This window comes from Elephas maximus, chromosome 4 (genome assembly GCF_024166365.1).
Source record: "Elephas maximus indicus isolate mEleMax1 chromosome 4, mEleMax1 primary haplotype, whole genome shotgun sequence".
Classification (NCBI taxonomy): Eukaryota; Metazoa; Chordata; class Mammalia; order Proboscidea; family Elephantidae; genus Elephas; species Elephas maximus.
The window spans coordinates 108,017,364-108,030,522 of record NC_064822.1 but is presented as its reverse complement, the minus strand read 5'-3'; the positions used below and the strand labels follow the sequence as shown (position 1 = coordinate 108,030,522).

General features: G+C 50.6%; 1 protein-coding gene across 2 annotated transcripts; it reads left to right on the top strand.

Annotated features, from left to right (window-relative positions):
* Positions 1 to 304: 304 nt before the first annotated feature.
* KRT71 (keratin 71) lies at positions 305 to 8,961 on the top strand. Of its 2 annotated transcripts, XM_049883213.1 has the most exons (9): positions 305 to 751; positions 3,063 to 3,277; positions 4,001 to 4,061; positions 4,576 to 4,671; positions 5,018 to 5,182; positions 5,334 to 5,459; positions 6,851 to 7,071; positions 7,958 to 7,992; positions 8,762 to 8,961. In XM_049883213.1, the coding sequence occupies exons 1-9, from the start codon at positions 305 to 307 to the stop codon at positions 8,959 to 8,961; spliced, it is 1,566 nt and encodes a 521-aa protein (XP_049739170.1). The 2 variants fall into 2 exon arrangements, with proteins under 2 accessions (XP_049739170.1, XP_049739171.1); XM_049883214.1 differs by lacking the exon at positions 5,334 to 5,459.
* The last annotated feature ends 4,198 nt before the right edge of the window (positions 8,962 to 13,159 follow it).

Sequence of the window (13,159 nt, the reverse complement as noted above, 5' to 3'; positions counted from 1 at the left end):
CCCTATAACAACAGGTTAATTAGATAAAACCCAAATTACATGAGCAAGGCTTGCAAGCCCAGCAATTTGAAGGTTTCGTGTTGTTTCAGAGGTGGGGAGGGCTTGATCTCTAGCTCAGCATAGAGAAAATGACTTCTTGCTCCCAGGCAAGCCAAACCCACGAATTAAGCTCTTGACTGCCCTTCCAGGAGCCCCAGTGCTAAGCACATATAAGGGGACCTGTCAGTCCTCACCACAACCAGCAGAACTGTATGGGATTTTGGCTTCCTCCCTCCTGTGTCTGAGCTTCATCTCTACCAGCAACATGAGCCGCCAATTCACCTGCAAGTCCGGAGCTGCCACCAAGGGGGGCTTCAGTGGCTGCTCAGCAGTGCTCTCTGGGGGCAGCTCATCCTCCTACCGGGCAGTGAGCAAAGGGCTTAGCGGGGGTTTCGGCAGTCGGAGCCTCTACAGCCTGGGGGGCACCCGGAGCATCTCCCTCAATGTGGCCGGTGGTAACGGAAAGAGTGGAGGCTATGGGTTTGGCCGGGGCCGGGCCAGCGGCTTTGCAGGCAGCATGTTTGGCAGTGTGGCCCTGGGGCCCCTGTGTCCGACTGTGTGCGCACCTGGAGGCATCCATCAGGTCACTGTCAACGAGAGCCTCCTGGAACCCCTCAATGTGGAGCTGGACCCTGAGATCCAGAAAGTGCGTGCCCAGGAGCGGGAGCAGATCAAGGCTCTGAACAACAAGTTTGCCTCTTTCATTGATAAGGTGGGTCTGCTAGGACCTGGGGGAACATCTAAACATCCGTTCTCTTTTCTTCTTGGCACATGAGGTTTTATTATAGCAGGAGGGATTGAAGCCAGATATGGGGAGGCACTTCCTGTGGACAAGGCAGGTGCTTTCCCTGGTCAGGGTGACTTGTATAAGGTCTGTTCACTACTTGAAGAGGCTGATCAGGGGTACTAGCAGGAGATCCAAAGGGAAGAGACCTGCTCCTTACTATCAAGAGCCAGGCTGGTGTCAGAGATGCAGAGAAGGCCAGTGAGAAGGAACCCACCCAGAGTAACCAGGGAGGCTTGGTCTCCTTCCATTGCACGCTGAGCTTGTTCATCAGTCAGTGAACTGGTGGATCTGCAGCACCAGTGTGAGGTCGCTCACAGATATTTCAGCTAGGGGGTTTGTTTCATAGGTTAAGGGCTCCCTTGAGAAGCGGAATAGTGTAGTTTTAAGGAGCTCTTGAGAGTGCTCTGAAGTCAGACCTGGCTTCAGCCCTGCCCCTATCACTTGCCAGCTGTGTGGCTTTGGGAAATTTTCATAACCCTGTTTGTACCTCCATTTCCTCATCTTTAAATGGAGACAATAGCCTATCTCTTGGGGCTGTTGTCAGGTTTTAAAAATAAAGGGCACGTGAAGATCTTGGCACAATGTACCACACTAAATACTCCAAAATGGTGGTTATTGTTGCAATCATTTTTATCTCAGGAGGGCTAGGGAGAGGTACTGAGAAGGGGAAGGATAGAAGGACTGGAAGAGATCCAAGGAATCATCCAGCACAGATAGGCCTCTGACTTTTAAGAAACTATTATACCCATTTTACAGATAAGTTAGCAGAGGCATGGAGGTAAACACCATGGCCAAGGTCATTTGGAAGGAAAAGAAAGATCAAGATGGGCCCTTAGCCCCCTGTCTCCAGACCCAGCACTAAAGACTAGAGGGCTATGTTACGTTTAGACACTGAGGACAGGTCAAGCCAGGACAAAGCCTGTGGTTGAGAAAGTCACATGGCCATCACAGCTTAGCCTCCCCATTGCAGCTCTAGGCTTCCCATCGGATGCTTCCCTGCTGCCCTCTGCTCAGCCTCAGGGTTTACGAACATCTCTGTGGCTTCTTGCTCTTTGAAATTGTTTTATATATGGATGGTCAAGGCTTTCTGATGATTGGAATCTGGGGAAAAGAGTGCACTGATTCTTGGCTGGGCTGGTCAAACCTTATTAAGGGGCAAAGTCTAGAGACATGGAAAAAAGGATGAATATGAAGACAGTCACCTCTTGTTGACAAAAATGGCTGTCCAAGGACAGAGGGGAAGAGGTTCAAAGGCCTGAACACTTCCCAAATAATTTCAGTCTCCTGAATATAAACCCTTGGCCTCCGGCAGCCAGAGAAAATGGGTAAATCCAGATGTGTCCAGGTGTGTACTGTGGTGCTTAGACTGTAGGGCTTACTCTGTGGTTAGTGCTCAGCCTTATAGATATATATGAAAAAGTTAGGGCTTGTTAAACCAAACCAAATTCTGAATGCTCTGCTGGAGACAGCTTTTGAATTTCACCTCCATGGTGAATTTCAGATGATTTTCCTCTTGTCTGTGTTTCTGACCATAGCGAACACAACCTTATTTAAATGGAAGCCATGCTTGTGTAGGTTAAGTCAGATTTTGAAAGCTGTGGTCCCCAAATCAAACAAGAAAGGTCTGTGCAGACCAGCACCTCTTGTCAGTTTCCTGGCCCCATGGGAGGCAGCAATGGAAAGGGGCCTCCAGTCTATACACATTGTGCAACATGCCATTTTTGCTTTAGAGAGGATGACTCTGATAAAAGGGATTCAGGGGAGAGGGTAGAAGCTAGGATCAAAGATGGAGTTGGGGCCTGATGTAGGAATTTACATACCCAGAAGCCTTCATTTGAGATTTGGCATGTTATGAAATGAAGAGCTGGCTCCCTTCTTCAGGATAGTCAGCCTTTCCAACAAGATGGACCTGGCCACTTTTCTGTCCTGGTATTTTTGGGTACGCCCATGTCCTGAGCAGGTTTGCCCATGGTGGGTTCTGGGTGATTGGGTACATGTGTTTGGGTTCAGTCTGGGCTCCACCACTTATTAACTGTTGGACCTTGGAAAGCTGTTAAACTTCCCTGTGCCTCAGTTTCCTCTCCATCAAGTAGAGGCTAATGATTCATCCACCCCATGCAGCAGTGGTACAGGGAAAAGGAGACAATGCAGGCTGAACACTTGTCATAGTGCCCTGCAGGAGGCAGCTATGACTGTATCCATGGAGGCTCGACATGTTCTGGCCTTTGGGTTCCAGGTGCGGTTCCTGGAACAGCAGAACCAGGTGCTGGAGACCAAGTGGGAGCTGCTGCAGCAGCTGGACCTGAACAACTGCAAGAATAACCTGGAGCCCATCCTTGAGGGCTACATCAGTAACCTGCGGAAGCAGCTGGAGACACTGTCCGGGGACAGAGTGAGGCTGGACTCGGAGCTGAGGAACGTGCGGGACGTGGTGGAGGACTACAAGAAGAGGTGAGCAAGGAGGAGACTCACTGTAATGGGATGACTGCACCTGTCCCTCTGAGCTAATCCCGAAGGTGCTGGCTCTTGGGGGACTGGACAGATGCCCTAGTTTCTGCAGCAGGGCTTGAAATTTTTGGAGGCTGGGGACAGTGTCCTGTGTCACACCAAACACAGCAACCCCAACAAACCTCTGGAACTTCTTCCCTGCTCCTGCAGTCTCTGGCATGGCACCTGGACAAACGTCCAGTCCACCAGGCAGTGATCAGAGAGTTATCTCTGGCTCTGGGGTAAGGGAACTTTGGGAGAGTCTCTCACATTCTCACAGCACTTCAATGTCCTGTTGGGTAAAATGGGGGTAAGCTCATCTACCTCCCAGAATTACGGTGAGGAGCAGCTGAGGAAACACATGTGGGAGCACTTTGCAATTTGTAAGGCTTTATTCAAATTTTGAGGGAGCAGCTTGCTTCTTGCTTCCTCCAAGATTTCTCACAGGATAGTCACCCCACATGCTTCTTCCTCATCTTCCAAGCTGAGACTTCAATAATCTCCTTCTTACAAACTTGTTTGCCATGTACCCTCCTCCAGGAAGCCCTCCTTGCCTGGCTGGCCCCTCTGGCCCCTCAGCATCTCTGCCCTCTGTCTGACACATCAATCCTCACTCAGGGTCTTCCCTGGGCAAGCGAGGGCTCTCAGTAAGATGGATTACATGGCAGAGCTCTGACATTCCCACAGGTATGAGGAAGAAATCAACGGGCGGACAGCTGCAGAGAACGAGTTTGTGCTGCTCAAGAAGGTAAGAGGGAAGACAGGCCCTGATTCCCAGGGGCTGCCCTGGGGCCAGGAGGTGTTGAGTCTGCCAATGTTCTCCACTATCGGCCAGAAAACAAACTGTTTCAGAAGGAGCGAAGTGAAAGGCTGAGAAAAACCACAATGAAGACTATTCAGGAAAAAAAAAGAAGGCAGGAGGATGATGGCGAGAGTATCCTTACTGAAGGTTTTATGTGGGCGTGGGCTATCCGTAGAGAAGAATCACAGAGAGGCTCCTTCTCCTGCAAGGATGGCACAAAGGGGCTTCCAGTGCAGCCAGAAAGGCCTGGCTCAGAAAAAAGAGAGATGGCTGACAGCTGGCCTTCTGGAGGGGAGCAACCACCCTGGCAGAGGGAGCAGATCCTTGGGATGGGGTGGGCTGGGCCTTTTGCTCCTTCATCTCCTTTCCCTTGTACCCCCACTGGGCATGCAGGCTGGGTAGGGCTTGCGTTCTCACGCTGCACTGGCACAACTTGACAGATGGCTTGGGCATCTTTTAGGATGTGGATGTGGCATATGCCAATAAGGTGGAGCTGCAGGCCAAGGTGGACTCCATGGACCAGGATATCAAGTTCCTCAAGTGCCTTTTTGATGCTGTAAGTCTGTCTCTCCACTCCATCCATCTCGGGCCAATCAGTACTTGCAACTCTATTTTGGGGGCTGGGATAGATCCAGTGGAGGGAGGCCCCCAAGTTAGCCATTCAACTCCCATTTCAGCCCTAAGAGTCTTCAGAATCTCCTCCCTGTGAGTAGGAGGAAACAGGTCAGGGCCCTCTCACCATGGTGGTGGGAATCTGTCTGGGGCCTGACAGTGACCTTGCTTTGGGTTTTGAGCCTTGAAGTTGGCACTGCTGAAATTTTCTCACCTAGCTTGAGGGAGGTTGCCCAATGCCAGCCTTAGACAGTGGTCAAGCCCCAAGACCATCTGCTCTTCCCCTGCAGGAGATCACTCAGATCCAGTCACACATCAGCGACATGTCTGTCATCTTATCCATGGACAACAACCGTAACCTGAATCTGGACAGCATCATTGATGAGATCCGTAGTCAGTATGAGGAGATTGCCCTGAAGAGCAAGGCCGAGGCTGAAGCCCTGTATCAGACCAAGGTGAGCTGGGCTGAACCTGGGGTGGAGACAGTGGCCCCTGCAGGCCCAAGAGCTGAGCCTGATCATCCCTGGAGCAGAAGCCATGTCCATTCACATGTCCAATATGCCCTGCCCCCCATGATATCACCCACCTTGTGATTTGTGGTTCCAGTTCCAGGAACTGCAGCTGGCAGCTGGCCAGCATGGGGATAACCTCAAAAATACCAAGAACGAAATCTCGGAGCTCACCCGGCTCATCCAGAGGATCCGCTCAGAGATTGAAAACGTGAAGAAACAGGTAAGGGGGCTGGCTGCCCATAGCCAGGGGCAGTCAAGCTTGAGTGCAGGGAGGGAGGAGTTGGCCAAGGAAGTCGGCCTTTGATCTCACCCTTGAGAGGAGAAAAGGCCAGTGAGGTCACTGCCTCGAAGAGATTGAGCAGGACACCCTGGAGCCATCTCGCCTTCTTCCCCACAGACCTCTGCTTTGAAGCCTCTTCGCCTAGGGAATCTTCTTTAACCCCCTGCCCTCCCATGCCCTCCTGGCACTTGTGCTTGCCCTGTACTTGTCACACTTTTTGAAAATGCCCAACACACCAGCCCCCCCACCTCCAACTAGATCAAAAGGTCTTTGGAGGCAAAGAACTGGCTGCTTTGTTAACCCTTGTTTTTTCCAGCATCTAGCATAGGGCCTGGCAAATGGTAGCAGCTTAATAAATATCTGTTATTTGATGACTGAGAAGGAGACATGAGCCCAGGGAGCACCCATTAAAGTGCTTTCAACAAATATGTATGAAGGACTTCCTGGGGCCCCTTCTAGGAATATAGGATACAGCTTCAGCTTTAAGGAGGTGTTGAGATAAGACGTACTTATGTAATACCAATAGCAGCAACACCATCATTTCATCACACTTACCACTCCCAACAGCTCTGTGAGGCAAGAGTTATCACTCCCATTGTTATGTACGAGGAAACTGAGGCTCCAAGAGCTTCAGTGGGTGACACAGTTGGTAAGTAGCACAGCTGTGATCTGAACCAAGGTCTTCTGACTCATTGTCCAGTGTTCTTTCTGCTATCCCTTGAGATGAAGCACTTAGTAGCTGTGTCACCTTGGGCAAGTGACTGGGCCTCACTTCACAGGGTGCTGTAAGGACTAAATGAGCTAAGGCACGTAAAGCACTGAGTGTAGTGTCGGGAATACAGTAGGTGTTTGGTAAATAATAGCTACCCTGGGGAATCGCCTTCCCTGTGCCCTTGTCTGTGGTCCCCTGCACCCGAGCAGCTGCCATGGTTGCACCTACAACTCCCTATTACAATGACCTCTCCTTCCAAACTTTTAACAAGTTGAGAGCAGAAAGCCGACCTTACCCTTATTCATTTTGTATCCTTAGCACAGTGTTGCTGAGTAGATGTCTTTGCACTCAACTGAGGTGTTAAGTTAACCATCATCTCGGGGGAGCAAGATGCGCTATTCTCCAACACCACTAACATCTAAGCACAAGAGAGAGGAGATAGAGCTAAGGATGAACTTTCCAGCCCCAAAGGGGTTCCGATGGTAGAACAGAACATGGTGGTATGAAGGGTGCAGGTGGGCATCTCTGCCCTGGAATCTTAAAGAATGAGAGAGATTTTGATGTCGATGACTCCAATGACCCCTTCTGGTTTTCTCATTTCTCCAATCATCTCGTTTAGGCTTCCAATCTGGAGAAGGCCATCGCTGATGCTGAGCAGCGGGGAGACAATGCCCTGAAGGACGCCCGGGCCAAGCTGGATGAGCTGGAGGCTGCCCTGTACCAGGCCAAGGAGGAGCTGGCCCGGATGCTGCGCGAGTACCAGGAGCTCATGAGCCTGAAGTTGGCCCTGGACATGGAGATCGCCACCTACCGCAAGCTGCTGGAGGGCGAGGAGTGCAGGTGAGGGTGGGGCGTGGTGCTTTGGCATGAAATCCCCAAGGGTTTGGGAAGAACCAAAGGAGAAAACCTAACACATCCTAATCCAGAAAAGATGAGTTCTTGGGCTGTGAGGATGGCAGGTGATAGGAATAATGCTAGTAATTAATAATACCTATCAAAGAATTTTTTTTTTTATCAAAGAGTCCCTGGGTGATGCAAAAGGTTAATGTATTCAGCTGCTAACCAAAAGGTTGGAGGTTCAAGTCTACCCAGAGATGCCTCGAAAGAAAGATCTGATGCAAAAATCAGCCATTGAAAACCCTATGAATCACAGTTCTATTGACACATGTGGGGTTGCCATCAGTTAAAATCACTCCATGCCAACTTTTTTTTTTTTTAATCAAGACTCGAGTGCTTATTTCATACCACGTACTGTGCTAACTGCTTTGAGTGGATTGGTTCATGTAATCCTCATGACTTCTCAGGGTGCACCTGGGAACACTCTACTGCCCCCCCCCCCCCCCAAAAAAAAACAACAACTCATTACTATATTGGGCTTTCTTCTTCCATCTTCCTTACCTGTCCAGGTTCAATGTGAGCTTGTCAGGGGTGTCCTCCAGGTTCCCTAATGTTCTGGGGAAATGGAAGGCCGTGGTGTGTGGGCCTAACACTTGGGGAGAATGCACGTCACATATCATGCAAACTATTCTTGGGCTTGGGTGGCTGCCTGATCACTCCAAAGATTTCAGATTGCCCCCAAAGTGTCTCAGGTTCTTCCTGTGTCAAAGATCCCTAGAGTTCAGACTCCCACGTCAAGCCTGCAGGTTCAGTAGCTCTGAGGATTTGCCTCCAGGCAAAAGAGACTGTGGGTCAGATGACTGCCCTCTCTTATTTCTCTCCTTAACAGAATGTCAGGAGAATTTCCCTCCCCTGTCAGCATCTGTAAGTACTTATGGTCTTTGTCCTAAAATTATAGAATCTGGGGACTAGAGAGGACCTTAGTCACACCCTGTATCTAAGAACCCTGTATCTGGCTCTAATCTAAGAACCAGAGAGGGAAAAATCTTTGCCTAAGATCACACAGTAACCACATGCCAGAGGCACAGTCAGAAATCAGGCCTCTAGACTTCCAACCCAAGGCTTTTTCCTCCTTATCATTCTATCTGGTTCCCGGGGGTAGCAGCTAGGGAAGGCTATTGCCATAGGAGATGGGGACACAAAGGACATGTTGCAAGAAAATAATTTATGGATCTGTGTGAGGCAAGGGGAGCCAGGTATGTGAGTTGCAATCAGATTTAGGCTGGGGGATCAGAGGGGCTAGAAGAATCAGAGAAAGGGGGTCTTAGAGATCAAGCCAATAGTATTGGATCTCTGAGTTCAACAAAGAGGCTAATAGAAGGGGCGGTGGGTAGAAGGGGCGGTGGGTAAGTGTCCAGAAATACAGGTGGTTATGTTGGTCACTAGACAAAGAAACAGGTCTCTGAGATTAAATGGAGCAAGAATCAGCCAGATTGGGTATAAACTGATCAAGCCAAGGATAAGATATAGCAGGAAGTGGTCTTTGGGGCCTTTCCCCAGCGGCAGGCTGCGACCAGAGCCCCCACCCACCCACTACTCTGAGAATTGCCTCATCTGTCCTGGGGATGGGAGGCCTCTTTTGGTTCAGGCCAGCTCTGGCTGCATGGGCACTGACTCAGGTTCTTTTCTACAGCCATCATCAGCAGCACCAGTGGCGGCTTCCGGCCCAGCTCGGTCAGCGGCGGCTATGTGGCCAACAGCACTAGCTGTATCTCTGGAGTGTGCAGCGTCCGCGGCGGGGAGGGCAGAAGTCGAGGCAGTACCAGTGATTACAAGGATACCCTGGGCAAGGGCTCCAGTCTGAGTGCCCCCTCCAAGAAAGCCAGCCGGTAGAGAGGGCCCTGTGCCCTCCTGCCACCCTGTGACCCCACTCTGGGCCCCTCACTGCCCTCTCCCCAACCCACTGTCAGCTTTGTCTACACCCTGTCTGTACCCTGCCAGCCCTGCTCTTGTACATTTGGCTCTGGCCACTCCACTTCTCCCAGCCCGGGTCTCCCTGAACCTGGACAGGGCTGGATGACTCAGTTTGTGAAATGCCTCCCTGCAAACTTATGGCATTCTCCTTGGCTGCAGTCCCCCAGCCAAGCCACCGTCTTGGCTCCTGGCTTCCAGCCCTTCCTCTTCTGCCCAGCCTCTGGCTTATTCTCCAACTACTCTGCCTGGCTCCTGAGGTCTCAGACTGAGGTCATCTCATACACTGGGGCCTTTGTCCCTGTTTCTGCCTATGATAGGAGCAGGCTGTGTGTTCAAGAAAAGGAGACTGAAGGACAGACAACCAAGAGTGGCCCATTCCCCACCCCACCATGGCTCAGGCCCACAGCTGATTCAGAGTGGGACCAAGTACAAGTTAGGGTTTCTTTCTTCACTCTCCTGCTTCTAGAAGCAGAGGAGAGGAGACACTTTTCTCTTCTCTCATGTTCTTAAAGGTCTGCCCTGTTGCATCCCCAATAAACAGCACGATCTCATAGCTTGGTCTCTGAGTATTTAAAGTGTGTGCGTGTACCTCAATTCAAATGCTCATGTGAGAGTGTACCACATACACACACAGAGAGACAAAACACACACTCACACACAACACACAGACGTGCACATGAATGCACACACAGCACAAATACGCACAAACATGGACACTCATATACAACACACAGACACACACAGGCATGCACATGAACATTCACACACAACACAAACATGCACACACACACATGAACATTCACATACAACACAAACATACACACACACACAGACACATTCAATACCCAGACAGTGCACATAAACACTCACATCCAGCACAAACACACACACGAACACTCACACAGCACAAACACACACACACGAACACACACACATGAACACACACATGAATACTCACACACAGCACAAACATGCACACATACGAACACTCACACACATGAACACTCACAGCACAAACACACACGGACACTCACACAGCACAAACACACACACGAACACTCACACTCACACACAACACAAACACACATGAACACACATATGAATACTCACACACAGCACAAACATGCACACATGAGCACTCACACAGCACAAACACACACACGAACACTCACATAGCACAGACACACACTCACACTCACACAGCACAAACATGCACACACAAACACTCACATAGCACAAACACACACACAAGAACACTCACACGGCACAAACACACATGAACACTCACACTCACACAGCACAAACACACACACTCACACTCACACACAGCACAAACACATATACACATGAACACTCACACACAACACACATACTTGAACACTCACACAGCACAAACACGGAGACACACAAATACATCACTGACTAGTACCTATAAGGGCCTGTATTTCTAGGTTCGTTTTCTATGCAGAGCAGAAAAGTAGAGACTCTAAAAACGTTCCTGGCAGTGAGGGTGGGCGTGTGCTCTTGGGAAGATGCTAGGTGGCAGGTCTTCTGGGAGGAGGGAAGTGTGGAGCTGAGTCTGGGAGAAGGGGAGGAAGAAGGGAGACAAGAAAGGAGAATCCTGGAAAGGGTGTATATACTTGATTTGTAGCTTCCAACAAAAGTGTTAACTCTGTCCAGGACAGATACGATCATGCTCCTGACAGGGACCAGGCCCTCTTTCTGGGACTAGACCTTTCCTAGTGGGGAAGTGGGGGCTTGGCATGTGTTCTACCCTTTACTCCCTGCTCAAGGCCTGGCCTAATGAGCAGCCAGAGTTGAGAACCGCTGGTCTTAGAAGGATTCTGTGGTTGGGCCCAGATCAGAGGGAAAGAACTGCCGTGGTCACAGGTGGCAGGGGTGGTGGTGCCTATCTAACGCTTTATAGTTTACAAAGCACTTCCTCACCAATATCTGACAACAACACTCTAAAATTGTTGCTATTGCCATTTTACAGATGAAAAAACCAAGGATCAGAGGCCTTGTCTATGTACAACCACCCTGGGCTGGAGGAGACCCCAAAGTAACCCTGTCTATTCCTTGTCTTTTAGGGGGCTAAAGGGAAGACAGTGGGTACAGGGCTCAGCTCTGGCTCATGAGTCAGGACCGGGGTTTGTTTTTGGCAGTGCTGCCACCTGCCTGCCTGCTCCTCCTGCCCAGCAAGTTCCAGAAGAGATCAGCCACAGGGTAAGTGAGGAAAAGGACTCAGTGCTGCAGAACGTCCATGCTGCCTGGCTTCTCAAAAGGCTTTGATTTCCTCTTTTTTTAGAGAGCAAGAAGAGCCCTAGTGGCACAGTGGTTAAGACCTCAACTGCTAACCAAAAGGGTCGAATCCACCTGCTGCTCCTTGGAAACCCCATGGGGCAGTTCTACGCTGTCCTATAGGGTCACTATGAGTTGGAATTGATTAGATGGCTTTTTTTTTTTTTTTTTTTAAGAGAGCAGGAACTACTCTATTTCACCAGCCAAGGAGCTGAGTCACAGAGAGGAGCAGAGGCCTTGTCTAGGGTCATCTAGGTTGTCAGGCAGAGACTGGCTTGGACCCAAACCCTGAACTTCCATGCCCTGTGCTCTTTCCAACACACAGCACTAACCTCAACATGAACAATGGACAACAGCATTAATGCAGGACAGTATTAATCTCAATGTGGGTGAGGAGAAGGTGTGCCCATGGTGGCAGGAGGATCAGGGACAGCGGGGAGAGGCCCAGGTGTCTCAGGAGTGGAGAGGATGCCAGGAACAACAGCGAGGTGGGTATTTTACAAGGTGGGCATGCAGCGGTGTGGAGGAGGAGAGTAGAGGCAGGCCACAGGAACAGGCAGTGTGAGAGGAGGGCAGGTCAGAAGCCACCTGGGGAAGCCAGAGATACACAATGTGCACTCATCAGCTCTGCTCTGAACTGTTCAGGGAAGGTCTTTCCTGCCTAAGCCTCTGGCTCCCTGAAGCCCAGGAGGAGCAGAGACTCCTGGCTACAAGAGATGGGGAGGAATGGGGTCTCTGGAGACACCCCAGGCAGAGGAAAAGAGATTCAGGTTCACATTGTAGTCAGGATGAGGCCCTGAGTATGTGAAAGAATCTTCAGTAGGAGGGAGGAGCTGGAAGCCTAGATGGAGGGCTGTGCCAGAGACTGGCTTCCTAGTGATCATGGGCTCCATGGGGAGGGGCCGGGCTGGGTTCGCATGTGGCCCTGGGAGTTGGAGCTACACCTGAGACACTGGTCTCTCCCTGGAGAGGTCAGGGTTTTGGACACTGTCAGTTATTCATGGACTGACTTCCTCTGCTGCTCAGCCACTTTCATCTCTCACCTTCATGACCACATGCAGAAGCTGGACAATCTCACGTCCCCACCCCCCACTCACAGATGCAAGGCTCAGCCTCAGAAAGGGCAAATGATGGGTCCTGGCTCAGGCGTTCTGATTCCCAGTTCACTACCCCTTGCATTTCACTACTCTCCCAGCTAGTAGGAGGACAGGACCAACAGGGATCAGGCAGCAAAGCTCTGAAGATCTTCCTCTAGCTGTAAGTGCTCCAAGAGACAACTAGTTCTAGTTCCCCAGGTAGAACTAACCATTCTTTCCCTTGCAGCCCGCACTGTGCCTTAGAGAATATCTGTTGCATGAATTCCTCACTGTGTCCCTTACAATAACAGACCCTTCTTCAACTTTAAATGTCCAGCACTAGAATCAGCTGAACAGCTCCATTGGGCAGGGATGGTTTGTGTAAGAGGATGCCCAGAGTGGGACTGAGGGGCAGGGCAGGGCTAGGAGCTCACCCAAAAGAGAGGGGGATGTGGTTGGCCATGATATGGAGGCGGAGAAGAGGCGAGGAGAGGCGAGGAGCAAGGGGCGAGGGGCTAGGGGCAAGGCGACATTGTTCACTGCAGAGTCCCTGTCCTCAAATGCAGATAGTGGAGGCCTGAGATGCTTGACAAGTGTCCCTGAGAGCCCATCTCTGCTTTCCACTCCACCTTACTATTCCTCTCCATCAGTCTCCCAATACTAGTGGCCAGAGCCTGAATCATTTGCACCTTTGTCTTCCCAGCCAGTGCCTGGCACACAGTTTTCACTCGGTACAAGCT

Coding starts and splice junctions, on each gene's coding strand:
- KRT71 (XM_049883213.1), top strand. CDS start 305: ATGAGCCGCCAATTCACCTGCAAGTCCGGAGCTGCCACCAAGGGGGGC. Junction 5,460..6,850: donor TTGAAAACGTGAAGAAACAG/GTAAGGGGGCTG, acceptor CATCTCGTTTAG/GCTTCCAATCTGGAGAAGGC. Junction 7,993..8,761: donor TCCCTCCCCTGTCAGCATCT/GTAAGTACTTAT, acceptor TCTTTTCTACAG/CCATCATCAGCAGCACCAGT.